We start from the raw sequence: 20,489 nt of genomic DNA on the forward strand, positions 1-20,489 counted from the left end.
TTGAAAGACATTTCCAGCTTAGTACCAGGAGACAAAAGGTCTATGTTGAAGGATGTTCCCTGATGCTTTTTTCTCACCTGTTTGAGCTTCCTTTGTCTCCCTTTCCTGCTTGATGACTCTGTTTACTGCTTAAATGCAAATCAAGCCGCGCACACATTCCTTTGTTTAGAATAGACCTGTTTGACAACTTCTGCTGGGAGGGCTGTGGTTTGGAACATGTGTTATCAACACCATGCAGGGGAATCTTATAACTTCACATACAATGTTGCCACACATATTTTACCAGGGCAACAATGACCAGCAAATTAGGAGTTTTCAAATGATCCCTCACAAGGTATACTTTGCACAAAGTGCCTATGCTGTAGGGTGTGGACACAGGGTACAATCTGTCACAGATGCATCTCAATTTAATATACTGAACCACAGCATCTAGGTCAGAGAACAAATAGGAGGCTTCAGTTTCCAGGGCTCCTTCAATATCCACCAAATAAAAATTGGTTTTACATAGCGATTTTCACCCCTAAGGTATCGCAAAATGCTTTACAATGTAATGAGTTGGGTGTGGGTAGCAAGGTGACTGTGTGGGCAAATAGAGATACTCTTAGATGCTCCATGACTACTCAGCTTTGGAAAATACAACTCCTATTTTGAGCTAGGGAATGCTGGCCAGGATATCAGGGCTAGCTATGGCTCCACTATAAGATCTTTAAGTGTATCTGCTATTGCCCAATGCTGAGTACAATGTGAAGGCTCAGACAGAAAAGAATAATAATCTTTTATTCTGTTCAAATTGTGTAGTCACTGGCCAAGTGGCAAGGGCATCTTGCAAAGAGATGGCTCAGAGCAAGCAGAATTGAGCTGCTTCCCAAATTTCAGAGCACATCCAGGAGATTTCTGCTTCATAAGTTTTTAATAGAACTTTGTCTTCACCATTGTGCCTACTGGAAGCTCCTACCTGAAGAAAGAGATGGTCAAGTGGTTAAGCCACTAACAGGAAACCTGAGTTCAATTCCAGCTCCGTCACAGACTTCCTAAGTGACCCTGAACAAGTTAGTCTTTCTGTGCCTCAGTTCCCCACCTGTAAAATGGGGATACTAGCACTTCACTAATTCACCGGGTTGTTGAGAGGATGAATACATTAAAGATTGTGAATTGCTCAGATACTAAGATCTCAGAGGCAATATAAGTAGATTGAAACGAGAAGCAGGGTCCTGCTTCTGGGATTTTCTAGCAGGTTTATTCACACGACTGGCCTTGGTTCTTACCTACATCCTATCATAGTGAAGATGAGCTGGCTAGTGCCTGATGGTAGTCAGTTGCCTGTGGCTGGCAGATTCAATTTCTGGATTATTTTGGAGTAAAGGAGGCCATTTAAAAACTTGGTAAGAGCCTTTACACTAATGAGAGAAAAAGTAAATTTGGGCTTTCTTCTGTCAACTGGGAGTCTCTCTTCCCAACTTTATCTGAGGTGCATTTACCCTGAGGTAAGCTGCAGACACTTAATTAACTTTACCCTTAAATTGGAAGGGAAAAACAAAAGTGGCTTGCTTTCTGCTGTTATATTGCATTGCAAAATCTTGTCTAGTTTGCTGTGTGAGGAAGTCTCATTCAGCATTGCTTTTTCCCAGGTTTCTCCATGCCATGGCATAGTCTGTGCTTCATCCTTTCCCCCTAAATAGATTGCTTTTTCCCTAGTCAAATCTCTCTCTTTTTATCCCTGTCTTTAATGTCTCCAGTTCTCTGTTTTGCTTCATTGTCCTGATTGGTATTCACTACTCCTCATAATATAGAGTCTACCCATTTGTGGTCTCCTCCAGACCTGTGAAGAAGGTCTTTAAAATGTAATGTTTTCTAGCTGTCAATTAAGACAGGACTAACACTAATATCCTGCCAACTTCCTCCCAATATCTTGCCCACCTGCCTTCCCTCTTCTTTTTCCCTCCAAAACTTATTATGGTACAGCTCAAAGGCCAGAGCCCCGTTGTGCTAGGAATTCTACCAATACAAACATTTCACAAAGAGATGGTCCCTGCCTTTAACTGCTTACAATCTAAATATAAGACAATAGGTAGATGCAACAAACACTTCTTCCACATTTCTACAGAGGCAATAAGGAAGAAAGCTACTGTCTGGGGATTTTCACAAGCACTCAGACCCAGATCCACGAAGGTATTTAGGCACCTTAATCCCATATTTTGGTGTTACTTTGATCCACAAAACCCCTCCTAGCTGCACCTAATTTACCATCACTTAGAAGAATTCCTTCCCAATCCACCAACGACATAATGGAGTACTAGAGAAATTGATCACTACTCTATAAGAAGAAGTGGAAACAATATTGGAGATGGGGTTGATTGAGCCGTCTACAAGTGAACGGGCAAGCCTGTTAGTTTTGGTTCCAAAAAGAGACAGGTCACAATACAGTTTTAGAAAACTTCACATGGTATTGAAATTCAACTTTTACCCAATGCTGCATATAACTGAGTTAATTGAACAGATTGGGAAAGCAGAATTTATCTGAACCCTGGATTTGAGAAGGGGTGATTGGCAAGTTTCTTTGTCAGAAGGATCAAGAGAGTACACTACATTTAACCCCCCTGCAGACCCATATCAATTAACTGTGCTTCCATATGGACTACATAGGGCTCCAGCTACATTTCAGCAACTGTGGCCATTCTTTTAAAGGAATGTGAGATACACACCTCCGCATATTTGGATGATGTGATTATCTATAGTACCACTTAAAGGGAGCATCTAGAACATGTAGAGGAAGTGTTCCAACAGATGAAGAACCTGGATTAACAGGAACCTCTGGCAAATCTGAATGGGCCCAGAAAGAGGTCAAATATCTGGGTAATTTATTAGGGTGAGGGCTTGTGAAAGCTCAGATAAAGAAAGTGCAGATTATTCTTGAGTGTCCAAACCCAAGAACCAAGATGCATGCAAGATCCTTTTTAGGGATCATAGGAGGATATAGGTGGTTTATTCCTCACTTTTCCACATTTGCTGTGCACCTTACCAAGGTAACCAAACAGAACAAAATAAGATGACCTGGACAAATGAATCTGAACAGGCCTTCCAGGCACTGAAGAAAACAATTGGTGAACAACCAGTACTTCAGAACCCTGATTTTTCTCCTGAATTTATAGTCCAAGTTGATGCTTCAGGAGTCAGCCTAAAAGCAGTTTTATTGGAAGAAAAAGAAGGGATACAACACCCAGTGGCATATGTGAGTGCAGTTATGTTACAAGAGACTAAATATGCCTACTGTAGAAAAGGAATGGTGAGTCATAAAATGGCAGGAGAGTCTGAAGTTCTATCTGTACAGAAGATCCTTTGTTCTTGAAATCAACCAAAAAGATCTACAATGGCTGCAGAGTATGAAAGATCATAATAATAATTCCAGTATAAGTAGGTGGCACCAAGCACTGAAGCCATCTGATTTCACCATTTGACAAAAAACAGGGCATACCAATTTAGTGTCAGACTACTTAACTCGGTCAACCCCTAAACCTAACCCTAAAGGAGAGGGGGGAGAAAATGTGGAGGGAAGAAAAAAACCCAAGCAGCTGTCTCCAATTAGGTAGTCCACTCAAAGGCTGTTAGGAGCTGGAATGGCCTGGGCCTTCCTAAGCCAGACCCAGCTCATTCCAGGGGCAAGAGGAGGAAGAGGCAGCACCCAAGAAGACTGCAAGGACAGAGGAGGCAAGAGGAGGGGAAAACTCCTTGAGGAAAAGGTCATCCTGGCTCATCAGGCAATAGCTTGGTGACAATATCTAACTTCATGAGTGGCTGGGGTTTGAGACACACCCCTCTTGTGAGCATCTCCCATTGGCTAGCTTAGGTGGTTCCCCGTCTACCAAGCTGGAGTCTGTGGATTGCATTTTTAGGTGATCTCTCTCTCCTTATGCATTGTATAGGGAGCCTCGGTGCTTAACCCAGCTTTGTGGATCCTATTGCTGTTCCAGTGATTTTCTAGATACCTACAAGTTAGGTGTTGCAATGGTCCAGGCCTAAATGTCATTTTAACTATGGTCCTATTAAAGACAATGGTAAAATTCCCACTAAAAATCCCATCCTCCATGTTTACAGATTGAAGAGGCAGTTATCTAATTCTTAGCCCTGAAGCACCTGCTAACATATTCTGTAGTTTATACTAAAAACACAACTTCAATACTGCAGTGTGAACACTGAACATACTAACGATCCCATTTATTTCAATTGGTGTGAGCCCAAATAGGCCTCATCCTGATCTCTACTAATCAGAGATTGGCTTAAGTCTGAAGAACAAGATTTAATACTCCTTCCAAAATTTGTGTTGTCATTAATTATAATAATTAATGGATTGTTCCTATATCCATATTAATATCCACTCTCTTAATGACCTCAATGACTTCCTGTGTCAATGAGTTCCATGGTTCAACTACATAGTGTGTGAAAAAGTATTTCCTCTTATCAATTTTACCTTTTAATTTAATGGAATGTCCCCTTGTTTTTGTATTATGACATTGGGAGTTTCTGTTCTCCCTATCTACCTAGATTATTAATTTTTCTAAATACGTTTGTTATGTCTTATTTGTCTCCTTTCTAAGCTAAACAATCCCAGTCTTTTCAATCTCTCTTCATGAGAGTTTTCCAGGCTTTGATCAATCTCATCACTCTTCTATGAACCTTCTCTAGTTCTGAAATATTCTTTTTGAGATTGGGTGACTACTGTTATTCCAGGTGAGGTCACACCATTTATTTATATAAAGTCATTATCATAGTTTCAATATTATTCTCCAGCTATTTCTTTATTCATTCTAATATCTTGCATTTTGGACTGCAGCTGCACATTGTGCAAGTCTTCACTGAGCCCTCTACAATGATGCTCGGGTCCCATTCTGGGGTTGCTACATTTAATTTAGAAACCTATCAGATGTACAATAGTTTGATTTTTCCCCCTCCAATATGCATTACTTTTATATTTGTCAACATTTAATTAAATTTCATTTGCCATTGTGTTGCCCATTCATCTACCTTGTTTACTTCTCTCTGAAGTTCCTCAGTCCTCTCTGGTTGTGACTAACCTAAATAACTTTGTTGCAAAATTTGCAGATATCTTGCTATGTATCCCTCCACCATTTTGCCATCGTGAAAATTGACCATTGAATCCTAATCTGGTTTCTCTTTCCTAGCCAGTTTTTGATCCAAGGCAATACTTTGCCTCTTATTTCTTGTCAAAAGCCTTCTCTATTAGTATATTGACACATTAAACAATTCTAAGACACTACTGAGACTCAATTTTCCTTTGCTAAATTCATATTGGTTAGACCAGATGAAGTTTAGTATTTTATACATCTTATTTCATGATTACTCAGTTAACAATATGTTTTCTGAAATAGTAAATATAATTCTAGAAAGTCTTAAGAACACTAATACTATGATCCCTTTATTATTGCTAACCATCCTCCTGTGAATGATATTTTCTATTAGACGGTATTAAAGCTATGTACCAATGACCATCTTGGCTGTTTTGCCTCTATTCTTCATCATTGTATGCAGTGTTTTGTAACTGAGTCAGTCCCAGGATATTTGAGAGGCAAGGTGGGTGAAGTAATATCTTTCATTGGACCAACTTCTCTTGGTGAGAGAGACAAGCTTTTGAATGAGCAAATTTTTTATTTAAATAATTTTAATCTTGTTTCCATTCGTACTTTTGATATTTTCCAAAAAAAAGTTTGATTCGCATTGATTGGTAACCATTAAAATATGTTGATTTGCAATTAAATATAGCCCTTTACCTTAAATTTGGTGCTTCTTTTTGCTAACCAGTAGGATACATTATATGTATACACATAAGTACTTATATAGCTTTACTTATACTTATTCAGATTCCTATTTTTTTATGATTTTTCTGATGTTAGAAAATGGCGAATGATGCATTTCTTACTTACTAGATGATGATTTTTTTTAATTTGTGATTTATGTCAAGCTTTGCTTGGGTGGAAATTTGAATTTAATTAACCATGCACAAAAACATTTTAAATTTGTTTTATTGGTTAAATAAAATGAATAGGCTGGATACCTAAGAATAAGTGTATAAAAAGTTGATCAAAACATGTCCTGCATTTTAAAATGATTAAACGATGTATCATATGTAATTAGTGAATTGAACTAATTGTTTATGGTCACCACTGCCCTTCGATATTTTAGAATAGTGGATCTCATCCTCTCGCATCTAATTTTTAATTCATGGATTGGAAAGGGAAAACAAGCTTTCCTGCATTTTCAACTCTCAGTTGGTCTCTTTAAACTTTGAACTCATTGAACTGAACTAGCTGAATAAACTGAAATGAAGAAAATATTCTCTCTGCACTTGCAAAAGAGGTTACCACTGTCAAAAACTCATTTAACACTTCAACAAACTCTGGTTCTACGTCTTTAGCCAGTGACTTCCTCCAGTTCAGTGGTTTGACTTTCTTCAAAATGTCAACAGCAAACATGTACTGCTTAATATTATTTTTAATTTAATTTACATGATTTTAATAGATTATAGTAAGTTTGGGCCTTAACATAGATTGTCATAGTTTCAAATGTAATTTTAATAGGTTTATTTAAAAAAATAAACCAGAATTTAGTTTAAATAAAAAAAAAATCTGTTTTTTAAATCATTCATTTTATCCACCCTGTCAAGGAGGAAAAAATGCTGACCTTGAATCCAACAGACAGGACATAGCTTCGGGAAGCCAACCTTGTGAAATTCTCCTTCTCTTCACCACACAATTGCTGGATAGCTTCAGGGATGCGCCTGTTCCTCATGTTGGGTAACATGAGCTTAATCCAGGTGGCCTATTAATGATGGTTCATATGAAGACTCTCCTGATTTTATCTGAGTAACTCTTGATTTCAAACCAATGTAAATGACAAATGAATCAGGCCAACGAGTATTTTGGTCTCGACAACTTTAACTACCAAATACTACCCTGTTCACGACTACAGACAGCTAATAAACTATGAACTTGCTAACATTTTCAACCTATGTAGCCCTAGGAATTAGGCTCCAGATCTCAGCCACAGACAATACCTGGAAGAGCTTGATTATCAAAGGTGTCGAGCACCTGCAGCTGCCATGATCATCATTAGGAGCTAGGGTGCTCAGCACCTTTGAAAAATCAGCCCATTTCTATTTAGGTGATTGAATCTGAATGTAAGAGCCTAAATTCTGGCCTGTTTCTTTATAAGGAAATGAACAAACTACTAAGATGAGTTATCTCCAAAGGAGAGATCCAGCTCATGCTCTATTCACTGAAAGTAATATTATGAACAGTTTCCAATTGTAATTCAATTAAATTGACAAAATCCAAGTAGGCACAAGTGTCAATTCAGCTCTTCAGTACCTTTTTATTGTCTTAATAAGTAACAGATGATGAGAGAGTCTTATGGGACAACTCTCATTGTTATCCCATTTGCTAACATATCTTAATAACAATTGTCAGAACTTCAAATCTGAAATCAATCTCATGGAAGAAATTCACAAACACACATTTTGATACACGTATACTCAGAATGTGCCTTCTCTTTTAATGAACAGATGCCTGCATGTGGTGGAAGCTACATTGCTGCAGGCTGGTGAGACACCTACAACCATGTAATACCTCTATCTAATGTCATTGCTGTATGACAGCCAACTGACTGACCACGTCCATATTGCAGGACAGATAAGGCACAAACACAATTCACTGAGAGTCAAGAGGGGGAAATACAGCCCCAAAAGACAAGCAGCTACCACAAATTGTCTTTCTTAAACAAGTACCACTTACACTGCTTCACAGCCTACTTTGCATTAGGAAGATTATGATAGTTCATTGCATATTGGTCCTAGTGAGAAATTATGTCCAGTTGTCCAGTATAACCCATCACTGTGTCTTTTAGAAAATGTTTAAATAAAGTTAATCATCTCCGAGTTCCTGTCAGCATAAGCTGTTTATTGATGAGGGTGGGGGAAACCAACTCTTCTATTTCATCCAGAAAGAAGTGGTTGATAATGTCATTTGGAAAGTGTACTGGAGAACAATTAAGACTAAGCATGTGATTTTGGATGGAGATGTTGAAAATTGTTTAATCTCTGCAAGTTTTTGGGCTAGAACCACACAGGAACCATACCAACTGATACCAACCACTGTTATCTATCCTGGGTTAGGTTTGGTGTGATGTAATGCCAGGATGTCAGTGGCTCTCTGAACTGCTAAAACTGCTGGGTTTTATCTACTGCACTAGCTCTGAAGTGACACAAACACATGGACTCCCTGGAAACATGATCCTGAGCTAACAGGCTGAGAAACGTGAGGTGCATTTTTATGCTATGCTGTAGGTGCTATTTCAATACTTTATAAAACCACCCGTGTGTCTGGCTAATAGCATTGTTCAGTGTTCCAATGCATTTATTTATTTCCATTTATCTTTGGGTTTGTGATTTTTCCTGTGCTATGCCAATGAGCTTTGATTTTATTTAAGATACAGTATTTGGAACCTGCGGCAAAGATTAATTTGGGGAATTTAAATGAAAAAGACCTCAATTCTAATCCCTGAGGTTGATGAATGAAAATGATGGTCATGAATGAAGGAAGCTCAAACATTGTTGAAAAGGTGTGAACCAAAAAGAACCAAACCACCTGAAGGATTCAATACATTGTTACAGTCTTCTTAAAGAATTCCAAGCAACTTTTTTTAGGACAAAGTGTAAGTAAAATAAAATAATATATTGATTCAAAGCCACAGATGATACTTATAGGAAATTAACCCAACAATGGTTGTCTGGCAATACCAAAGAAGGACAGAAGACATTTGACATGGATTTAATCAAGTCGCAACACTATTATTAGATGTCTGGGACTACCCGACAGATAAAAGTGTACAGTGCAGGTCACCCCATGTTTATTCCACAATTACCATGGGGATTTTTACCAGCTCCCCCTTTTTTTCCATCCACATCCCTCCAGCAAATCCATTGCCAGGACCTTACTTTACCTTATCCACTGCCTCCCCTCGTAGGAGGATTAAGGTGGGCTATAATAATGGGGGTTGGCTCCTTGCCACACCAATCATAAGAGTCCTCAACCGCCCCCTATTTGCTCCTTTACCAAACACGTCTTTTTAAGTTCTTTTCTAAGCCATTTATCCGGTTGTATACCTTTCCTATGGAGTACCTGCACTGGACATCCGCCCCAACTAAAGATTAGAAACTATTGTCTTAATATCCATTTTTGTAGAATGAAACAGAAATGTTATTTTTTTTTCAGGTTCTCGTAAAATTCCTTTGAAGACTGATCTCAATACAGAACTAGGCAAGAGTGAAATTGAGAAGGTAATTTTAACACAAAGCCATAATCATATAAACACATATGAACACCAAATGCTTCTGGTAAAACAGGCTACATAGAATAAATCCATGTGCACCATTTTCCTTACTGAACAAAACTGAAATGGATCTGCTATTCATGTCCATAGCAAATAGGAGAAGACATCAGGAAGGAAAGACAAAACGGTGAACAAAATCTTCTGGAGATCTGAGCCAAGTTTTCTGAAATTGGATGGAGAGTAAAAAAGACCAAACTATAGTACGTGTGAAAAAAATTATCAGCTTGCTTCCCCCTGAAGAATACTCAGTTCAGTCAAAAGGAGGAGGAAAAAAGAAAAGGTTTAATAAATGAAAAGTACTTCACTTATTGCAAATAAAACTATTGTAATAAGATGTCCAAAACAACATTGAAAAATATCAAATTTTAAGATTTCAGAACTTCTCATTAGTTAATTCTCTTCATGCCAATGACACATTGTTCTAAACACCTTTATTGATAACTATTGTTTTACATTGTGACCAGGATGTAAATGACTTACAAGAATTGTGTGACACATTGTATAACCCTGCAGCATTACAAGTTACTTTCCTAGTTTATAATTTACATATTAATGTGGTTGTATTTCAAATGTTTTTCCCGATTTGAAAGTTTTTACCAGTTTGAGAGATTTACTATATCTATATTGAGAGAGAGACTTTTAGAACTGGTAAAAAATTTCAAAATAACCGAAAGTATGTAAATGTATGTATATTGTTAGCATTTTCCACAAATCATAAGTAGTGATGATCAACTCTAAATATATCACTTCATTAGAAGAACAATTTGTCTCTCATGTAGAAGATCTCCATCTGAAAAGCAGGCAATTGAAACAAACACATTATTCAGGCAGCTGTTTTGTCAAAAGAAATTCAGTTTGTTTTGCCACTCAGATCCAATGCTGAATAGCACTGAGGGCAGTACTGTAGGTTCTGAGGGCAGGATGAGTCCCTTTGTAACACATCATAAGAGACCCTGCCTCTGCACTGAAGCCTGCTTCCTGCAGTTGTTTTGATATTTCCTCTATATCCCAATGCCCCTCTTCCTGGTTGGCCAGTAAGTGGTTGATAAGGGGAGGGTAGAACACAGTTGATATGCACTTTACCACTAATTTCGCATTCAGGAGCAAGGAAAGAATTTCAGAATCGCAGCTGGAATCATCAATCTGCAAAGAAAGAAAAATACACAAAAATGAAGACTGAGTTATTGGTTACATCCATAGATTTTTTTTTTTGTAAGGCCACAAGGGACCATGACATTATAATCATCAACTATGACCTCCTCCAATAGGCTTTTTACTTGTGAAGCAGCAATGGTAGGATGTTCTGCATAGCGTAATAGAAATAGTGATATATACTTTACACGTCCAAGGCAAACCTTTAACAGTCATCATTTATTTTATTAATAAAACCTCACATGAGTCTTAAAGATATACCCATTTCAAACTAAGGAACAAAGAAACTAAATAGAAGGTAGTGCAGAGTTTGGAATAGATTCCCAGTATCTTCTCTATATACTAGAAAATTCCCTTTCTATCTTTACGTTAATAGAAGGATTAACAGAGATTCATATGGGAATTGTAAGGTAAAACTATATTTTCTGACACACTGAATTGTGTGCACTATACAGGCAAGTGTTTGAACAGAGCTCAGGACCAGAACCCATAACCAGGCTCAGATTTTCAAGTCCAAAGAACCCAACAGCTCCCATTGTGGCATACAATGGGTACGGAGTTCTTTTGAAAATTGGGTCTATATCTGTATGGACAATGCTACAGGATTAAGTTTTTAAATTCAATTTTAGTGAATTTAGCAGATAAATCAGATCTAAGTTCCTAGAAAGACAACACTGCTTTAATGGCATAAAGCATCTTAACGTCTCCAATGTCCAGAAAAAATAACTAACAAGCAACAGAAAAGAACGTTGTAAGAAGTATGTAGAAACTGCCTTTCTTTCAATGCAACCCATCAGATAAAATATGAACAAACCAATTAAACTGTTTAATAAATAATGAGTGATTTCCTGACCAGATATTTTTTTAAAATTTAAATTCCATGTCCCTTCTACTCAACATTGGTCCCATTATCCAGAATAACTGCCCACTACATTTTGATGGCTGGTAGAGCAGGCAGTGTTAATGGCACTCATATTGTTATCTGAAGTGATTTGGTACAGCAGCACAGCTCTCCCACTTCTAGCATATGTAGCTGAATCTATGACATCTCAACGGAGAAGTGACTATGACATCTTGAAGACATTTGACAACTTATTCCTAGGCAATTTTTGACTCAACCAGAATCATAAATCATTTCATCCTGATTTTTCAGGACAACATCCAACATTTTCTTGCCTATCATTTCTGATTGTCTTTTTTGTCTCTAACTATACAGCTAAAGCAGCGCAGGGCTTAGCTTCTCAGTGTTTTTGTTAAACTGGCAGGTTGAATTCCCCCTCGTCCCTCTAAAGCATCAGGATGGACATTTCTTGGTTAGTTCCCAATTTCCTATTTCATCATTTCACTTCCATTTCTCAGACAATAGGGGGAATTACCAGCTCTGTGCCTTTGTCTGGGAGATTAAATATGCCTCAGGTCCAGTGAGCCAGCAAACCAAACTTAGTGGCTAAGGACAGGTCTATACTACCACTTAAGTCAATCTAACTTGCATTGCTCAGGGGTGTGAAAAAGACATCTCCTGAGCGACGCAAGTTATAGTGACCTAAGTCCCGTCCACACTGGCACTATGTTAGCAGGAGACACTCTCCCACCAACATAGCTTCTGACTCTCGCGGAGGTGGAGTAATTATGCTGATGGGAGAGCATTCTCCTGTCTGCAGAGAGCAGTGGTGCCAAAACTTTTTACTTCGGGCCTCACCTTGCCCCTCTCCATGCCCCCCGTGGAGCTGGGAGTGGGGCCGTGACTCTGGGAGGGGAAGGAGAGGACATGGACAGGCTGGTAGCCCTGCCCAGGCCCCAGCTGCCCTCACCCAAACATTCCTCCCTGCCAGTTTGGGGACCTCTGGCATAGAGCATCTTCACCAAATGCACAAAAGTGGTGCAGCTGCAAGTAGCGCTTCTAGTGTAGACCTGCCGTTAGACATCGCTGTTTCTCAAACCACAGTGGCTACATTGAGATGTTCACTACATATGCAGAGGAACACGAAGAATTCAAAAGAAGCCTATGCTGGATCCTGCTGCTCTTGAAGTCAGTGGGACAGCTGCCATTGACTTCAACAGGGATGAGACGGAGCCCTAACTGAAGAAACCACACAAGTTATTTTAGAATGAAGAACTTTATTATCTTTAGATCCTTTCACCCTTATGAATGTAAGCATCTCTCTCTTGTTAAAGAGATGATGGGAGAAGTCAGCATGATGCTTTATCTTTATGTATGATACAGAAAAACGTGCAAGAACCTCTTTCTTTTTTTAAAACACAGGAAGAGAGACAAAATATGGAAACATGTCAGCATGCCAAGAATGTGTTCATTTAATGAACCATACTCCTTAGATAATAGGCTACAGGTACAACTACCTTCTTTCTTTGAATTTGCCTTAAAATTACCCTTTATTATTATTGGTTTATTAATTAATTTCCCTCCCTTAGGGACTTTAGAGACTGTTGTAGGGGAAATGATGGATTTTTCAAGGTAAAATGAAAGACAGGAGCCCTGATAGACAAAGATTTCTAACCAGCAGAGGAGCAAAGATCTGGAAAAGCTTTCCAAGGGAAGCAGGGGAGCAAAAGCCCTAACTTCTTTTTAAGACTGAACTTGATACATTTATTGAGGGGATTGTATGATCAGATCACAAACAATGCATATGGCCCATCTGTGACTATTAGCTCAGGGTCTAACTGACCACCATATCTAGTTGGGAAGGAATTTCCCCCCAAGTCAGATTGGCAGAGACCCTGGTGGTTTTCCTGTTCAGCATGGGTCACTCATTAATTTAAACTAGGGCTGTCAATTTATTGCAGTTAATACCTATGATTAACTGAAAACAAAATTAACACATTAATTTTTTTAATGGTGTTAATCCCATATCTTTGGGCAAGGATGGAGACAGGCATCGGCTGTGGAGGGATCTGACAGTGTCCAGTCAGGTGCAGTAACCCAATCCCCTTCCAGAGGGTGGGAAAAGGAGAGGAGGGAGAAAAGAGGAAATGGTTCCTATCCCAGCTCTGGCTGAGAGGTAGAGATCCTGATCTGCCATGCCCCAATGCCCCCGGCTTGCCCCTTGCTCCTGGGACTGCCCCCCGCAACATTCTGTGTCCCACTGCCCCCGGCCGGCCTCTTGCTCTGGGAACCGACTCCCCCCTGCCTCCTCATGCACTGTGCCCCCCTGGCAGGTCCCTCGCCCAGCCCCCACCTCGCCTCTTATTCCGGGGACCGACCTCCCCCACACTGTGACCCATTGCGCCCAGCTGGCCCTTTGCTACAGGGACTGACTTCTCCCCCCACCCCCGCCCCGTGCTGTGCCCCCTTGTCCCCAGCGGGCATCTTGCTCCAAGGACCATCACCTCCCATGCTGTGCCCCATTGCCCCTGGCCAGCCCCTCGCTCTGGGGGGTACCCCATAGAGAACAAGTGCATGGCAAGCTCAGCCTCGCCACCAACCTCTCCTCTCCGCCACATGCCGAATTCCTGAGGTAAAATCCATATCCTCCCTTCTAAAGGAGAAGAAAAAGTAGGACTAAGTGCACTGGTAGGCTCTAAAGTTGTATCTTGTTTTATTTTAGAGTGCAGTTATGTAAACAAATAATAATTCCACATTTATAAGTTTAACTTTCATGATAAAAGAGATTGCACTACAGTACTTGTATGAGTTGAACTGAAATACTATTCATTTTATCTTTTTTACAGTTTAAATATTTGTAATAAAAATTATATAAAGGGAGCATTGTACACTTTGTATTGTGTTGTAATTTAAATCAATATATTTGAAAGTGTAGAAAACATCCAAAATATTTAAATAAATGGTATTCTATTATTAACAGTGTGATTAAAACTGCGATTAATCACGATTAATTTTTTTAATGGCTTGACAGCATTAGTTTGAACTAAAATGGTGGATTCTCTGTAACTTGAAGTCTTTACATCAAGATAGGGGACGTCAGAGCTTATGGGTCTACTACAGGAGTGTGTGGGCAAGGTTCTGTGGCCTACAACATGCAAGAGGTCAGACTAGATCATCATGATGGTCCCTTCTGGCGTTCAAGTCTATGTGGTAGACTTGCATTTCCCTTTTATTTCATTTAGATACATGTTGTACTTCTCACTGACAATCTTCACGCTGACATCTTTAAAATACATTTCTTGATTAAGAACTTTTTTAAAATCCTTGGCACATTATCAATCTGTTGCATGAAATTATCTCCAGGGATGCAAAGCTAATTATTTCAGTGAACAGTAGTTCTTGCCTTACTCTCTGGAGGAACAATTCTAAGAACTCTAAAAAAATCAGATGGAGTTACCATCATGGGTTATAGTTGGATTTTAGTTTTGTGCTGTGTGGCTCAGAACACATCAGCTTGTGGATGTGGTAAAGTGACTAGTTTTCAGATTTTAAACACATTTTGGCTGGTAGTGCACAGATACATTATAGACATGTAAAGCATGAATTATTAATTATAATTTGTATTATTGTAGCTTATTGTAGCCCTAGTCACGGATCGGGACTACATTGTGCTAGGCACTGTACAAACACAAAACAAAAAGACTGTCCCTGCCCCAAAAAGCTTACAATTTAAATATGAGACAAATACTCCATATGCAATACACACAGACACCTCAAATACATTTATATTGTCAACATTTTATGGAACACATAAACACATGAAAAACACCCACAAAACTCACAGCAACCACATAGTCTTGTAAACACCTTCAAGGTAACTGCTAAAATACACCTACCAGCCCACTTTGGAACCCATAAGGATTATCATCTAACAACTATAACCCATACTCAATGGGGACTCCATCCTGAAAGAAATTTTCCTGAACCCCCTCTTCTGGCCTTCAAACAACCCCCCAACCTCTCCAAGCTCATCATCAGAAGCAAGTTCCCCACAGACCAGGAAACATCAACTCAAAGTGACGCCAGACCCTGCCAGAACAACAGATGATATCTCCACTGCTACATGATAAATACCCCTCCCCCCAAACATACCTTACAAGATCCCTGGATCTTGCACATAACTATCACAACATGCGATGCACCTTATCCAGTGCACTAAATGTCCCAATAGCAAATATGTGGGTGAAACCAGACAATCACTACGCTCTTGAATGAACTCACACAGGAAAATAGTAAGAGAGAAAAACACCATATCACCTGTGGGTGAACACTTTTCACAAGGTGATCACTCTACAGGTGATCTATCAGTCTTCATCCTCAAAGGAAACATGCACAAAACTTTCAAAAGACGAGCCTGGGAGCTTAAATTCATAACTCTGCTAGACACTAAAAATCAAGGACCAAATAGACACACTGGATTTATGGCATATTTCAACAATTTATAACCCACTAACAACCCCCTCCCCACACTCCAGCTGCCCCTCCTCCCATCCTTTCCTCTCTATCACTAGATGGGTGTTAATGGGCCACTTCACCTTGAATTATCCCTTGAAATGTGTTAACTACTTATGTTAACTACTTATCTGTTCTACCCTATATTTAGTAGTGACACAGGGGGCTTGTCTATGCATATGTCTCTGCAGCATTGTCTGGTGAAGACACTCTATGCCAATGGGAGAGAGCTCTCCTGTTAGCATAAGAAAACCACCTCTATGAGAAGCAGTAGCTATGTTGGCGGGAGAAGCTCAGCTGCCGACGTAGGGCTGTCCACACCGGTGCTTATGTTGGTGTGACTTTTCACACTCCTGAGAAACATGAGTTATGCCAATTTAAGCTGTAGTGTAGACACAGCCTAAGGGCATGTTTTTACTACCCGCCGGATCGGCAGGTAGCGATCCATCTATCGGGGATCGATTTATCGTGTCTATTGTAGACGCGATAAAATCGATCCCCGATCGCTCTGCCATTGACTCCAGAACTCCACTGCAGCGAGAGGCGGAAGCGGAGTCGACGGGGGAGCGGCAGCGGTCAACTCGCCGCTGTCCTCACAGCCAGGTAAGTCGACCTAAAATACGCAACTTCAGCTACACTATTCGCGTAGCCTAAGATAGTTTCCCAGACCTGAAGAAGAGTTCTGTGTAAACTCAAAAGCTTCTCTCTCTCTCACCAAGAGAAGCTGGTTCAATAAAAGATATTACCTCACCTGCCTTATCTCTCTAATGTCCTGGGACCAACTGGACTACAACACTGCCTACAACTACTAAAATACACACTAATTCACCCTTTTTCTGGAAAGAGATCAAGTGTAACAACATTATCTACTATCAGGACTGAATTATTTGTGGCTAAAACAATTGTTTTCCCAACCAAAGCTATGCCGTGTTCTTTTATTTAACATATATAAACTGATTTCATGAATATTTACACAGCAAAATAACAATAACTGTAAGAAAGACATAAAATGCAGGTTTAAACTTAGCAGGTCTTAGTCATCACTTTGGGAGACTGTATACAATGATAACTAGCCTTTATATAGCACTCTGTAAAGTGCTGTACAAATACTAGGTTTGCGCCACAGCTCAGAGAGAGCCGAGAAGCACACAGTTCCTCATGAGTATTATGAATAGTATTATTAGTAGTATTAACCCCATTCCATAGCATGCAAAACCAAGAAGCAGTGTAACTAACTCAAGGACACACAGTGTGACAGGGCAAAGATTAGGACTTGGGAGTTCCTGCCTATTACATCTTTAGACTACCCAGTTCATTAAAACAGTCCTATATGGACACAGGCAATATAGCACGAAACATCAAGTGGAGATTCACTAAATATTTGAGGTGAAATAATGTGTTGATCTCTGAAAATCTATCCAGGTGCTGTCAAGGACCCAGTCCAGAACAGGGGTGGACAGGAATGCCTTTCTCATCTCAGTGGCTTATGGTAGTTCCCAGCTGGTGTCTGTTGGGCAGGTAGATGCTGAGATACATAGCGTTATCAGTGGAAAAAAATGTTACCATAAAGAATGAGGTTTTATCCTTTTCTGTTGATGAATAACATCTAACCATGCTAGTGGCAACGTACTATTGCCAATGATGCATCAGACAGAACAGAATTGAGTTTGTTATTCCATGTAAGTATTAGTTTTGCACTGTTAGCAGAGGTTAAAAGTTGGTTTTGTTCCTGAACTGAACAGGTATGGCTCAAGGACACACAGGGATTAGATCTCTGGAGTAAATTGGTGATATTTTTGCAGTCACTTTTCCGGCCAGACACACACTGTGTGCACTGGAATCTGTTTAAAAAGATTCCAACAAAGAAGAAACTGATAAACTAGGTTGCAAGTCGTCAAGTATCAGGGGGTAGCCGTGTTAGTCTGTATCTACAAAAACAACAAAGAGTCTGGTGGCACCTTAAAGACTAACAGATTTATTTGGGCATAAGCTTTCGTGAGTAAAAACCTCACTTCTTCGGATGCATAGCTATGCAGACTCTTTGTTGTTTAGGTTGCAAGTCAACAGTCATTAACAGTCATTAATGAAGAAAGAGGCTATTTACACAGTTGAAGAGGATCTCAAGGAATATGGAGCTGATTATTTTGGCACAATTACCCAGAATTTGTCAAAAACAAATAACTGTAAATTTCATTTCATTTTCCAAGCTTCATTTTTTGTAAATTTTTATGTTACAAAAGGAATAAAGTGTTTTGAAATATAAGAATGTATCCCAGTACATCAAAAATGAACATAAAATATGTAAGTAGGCTAAATATCAATAATTATTTTAGACTAACTAGAAAAAAAGTTATGTTCAAGTCCCACTTTCAACTCAAGTCCATTGGATACAGGCAGCATTTTTTGCTGACTACATAGGCTCTCAATCTATGGCTGCTTTAACGGTATAACTGCAAACAGTCTATAGAATTATTGTATTATAAACAATCAGTCTTAATCTTTGCATGCTGACATAAGAAAGAAGACAACACTGAAAGTGTTCTCAGAAATAAGCAACTCTTAGGGCAGGTCTTCACTACGGGGGGGGAAGGGGGAATGTCGATTTAAGATATGCAAATTCAGCTACGCGAATAGTGTAGCTGAATTCGACATATCGGAGCCGACTTACCCCGCTGTGAGGACGGCGGCAAAATCGACCTCCGCGGCTCCCCGTCGACGGCGCTTACTCCCGCCTCCGCTGGTGGAGTAAGAGCGTCGATTCGGGGATCGATTGTCGCGTCCTGACGAGACGCGATAATTCGATCCCCGAGAGATCGATTTCTACCTGCCGATTCAGGCGGGTAGTGTAGACCTAGCCTTAAAGAGAAACTCTGAATCCTATTGACATTCATAAACTACTTAACTGGCTATACTAAGATAAAGTTTTTTAAATTATTCATACACCATATTCACTGCGAGGGGGTAGTCTAGTTATTTCTGGTATGCGAAAGATGGAACTGGCAGTTTGCAAAAGGTTACATAATAATAGAGGTTTGCAGTTTCAGAAAAGCTTAAAAAAAATGGCTGTTTTATTGTCGGCAAAGGCTGTACAATCCTAGTATCAGCACTTCAGCATCATCCTTTTAACTGTAAACATCCATAAAGCTGTCAGCATCATAGAACAAATGGCTAAATAATACATCGTACCAGCAAGCAACTGCTGTATTTTTTTCACAGCCATGTTTGTGAGCTGTGCTAGCAGTATGTCAGGGATTCTGACTATTTCACTTTGCCAGATGGCATATTTCCTTTCCCTGTTTAATATAAATGGGAATTGGCCTTCTACAACAAATCTGAAAACTAAGTATAGCCAAAGCCAATTGTTTGACTACACTTGTGGTTCATTATTAAAAATATTCAAGAAACCAAGTAGCCTAAGTTTAGCCAGGTTATTAGTCAAAGACAAAACGGCATAACAAAAAGCAATCTTGCAGCTTCAAATATATGCATTTGAGATTATCTATATTAGTAGCCCTTTTTACAAGGTAGTGAGCATTCTGTACATCACCCAAGCTTTAAGAGACCAGTCAATACCAGCTTCTTATCTTGTTTCTCTGTGCTATCTTGTACCTGTCTCTTATCTTTGTTTTGACCATCACATTCCAGGTGTCAGTGCAGGCATCCTCTAACTGTACCAGGGCATAGTGTTTGTACTATGACAGGTGCTGTATTTGCTCCTGCCAAGAGCAAAGGTTAGCTATTGAAAAGTGTTATATAGGATATTCCTTAGCATGAGTGAAAAGCATTTTGGGAAAAGCACAATACAATTTGCAACTGTATCACTTATTATACTGTCTACAATATTAATGTAATGATTCTAATACACAGCATATATGTTGGTTGACACAATCTTTTACTAAAATTCCACCTGAAGTAATTATGAGAGTGAAAAATAACTAGCAAGAGGCATGCTTTCTGGAATGCAACAAAAACACTTCCAAACACTACAAGATTTACAGAGAATAATGGTAACCTCTTCTGTATTACCTGCTTTTCAAATATTGCCTAAAAGCTCTTATAAATTCAACCTTTCAGTCACTGACCAAACTCTACTCCAGTTGAAGTGAAGTTAATAGTAAAACACCCATTGACTTCAATGTGTGAAAGAAATGAGCCTATAAGAGAGGCCTAGTGCAGTGGTTCTCAAACTTTTTTTTTTTGCGGACCACTTGAAAATTGCTGCGGGTCTCGGCAGACCACTTAATGATCTTTGCAAATGTTGTTTGTACCGTTAGCTAACTACTGTAAAGCAATCTGGATAAAAACGCTATATGTAAAAAAACTTAATAATTAACATTTTTTTGTTCTACAAATAAACCACACAACTCACATTTTAATATCAGTAGTCTTACCTTTCTAATGCGATGGAGGTGCTCTCTCTCCCCCACCGTGGCAGCCCCTGAACTGGGGCTGGGAAGGAGGAGGGGTCTCTCTCCCGCCACAGCAGCCAGAGCTGGGGAAAGTCGCCTCTTTCTCTGGCTGCTGCAGCACTGCACATCCCAAATTCCTCCCACCCCCTCTTCTCACCCCACTGCCCCCTCCAACC

The 20,489-nt window shown here is 39.5% G+C and overlaps 1 protein-coding gene across 1 annotated transcript in view; it reads right to left on the reverse strand.

Annotated features, from left to right (window-relative positions):
* Window positions 1–7,363: 7,363 nt before the first annotated feature.
* NBAS (NBAS subunit of NRZ tethering complex) overlaps window positions 7,364–20,489 on the reverse strand; it is a 343,164-nt gene continuing 330,038 nt past the window's right edge. The window contains exon 51 of the mRNA XM_034766908.1: window positions 7,364–10,542. Coding sequence (XP_034622799.1) covers window positions 10,267–10,542 — 276 coding nt within the window. The 3' untranslated portion in view covers window positions 7,364–10,266. The remainder of the gene's footprint in view (window positions 10,543–20,489) is intronic.

The sequence above is a fragment of the Trachemys scripta genome, chromosome 3 (assembly GCF_013100865.1).
Source record: "Trachemys scripta elegans isolate TJP31775 chromosome 3, CAS_Tse_1.0, whole genome shotgun sequence".
In the NCBI taxonomy this organism is placed as follows: Eukaryota; Metazoa; Chordata; order Testudines; family Emydidae; genus Trachemys; species Trachemys scripta.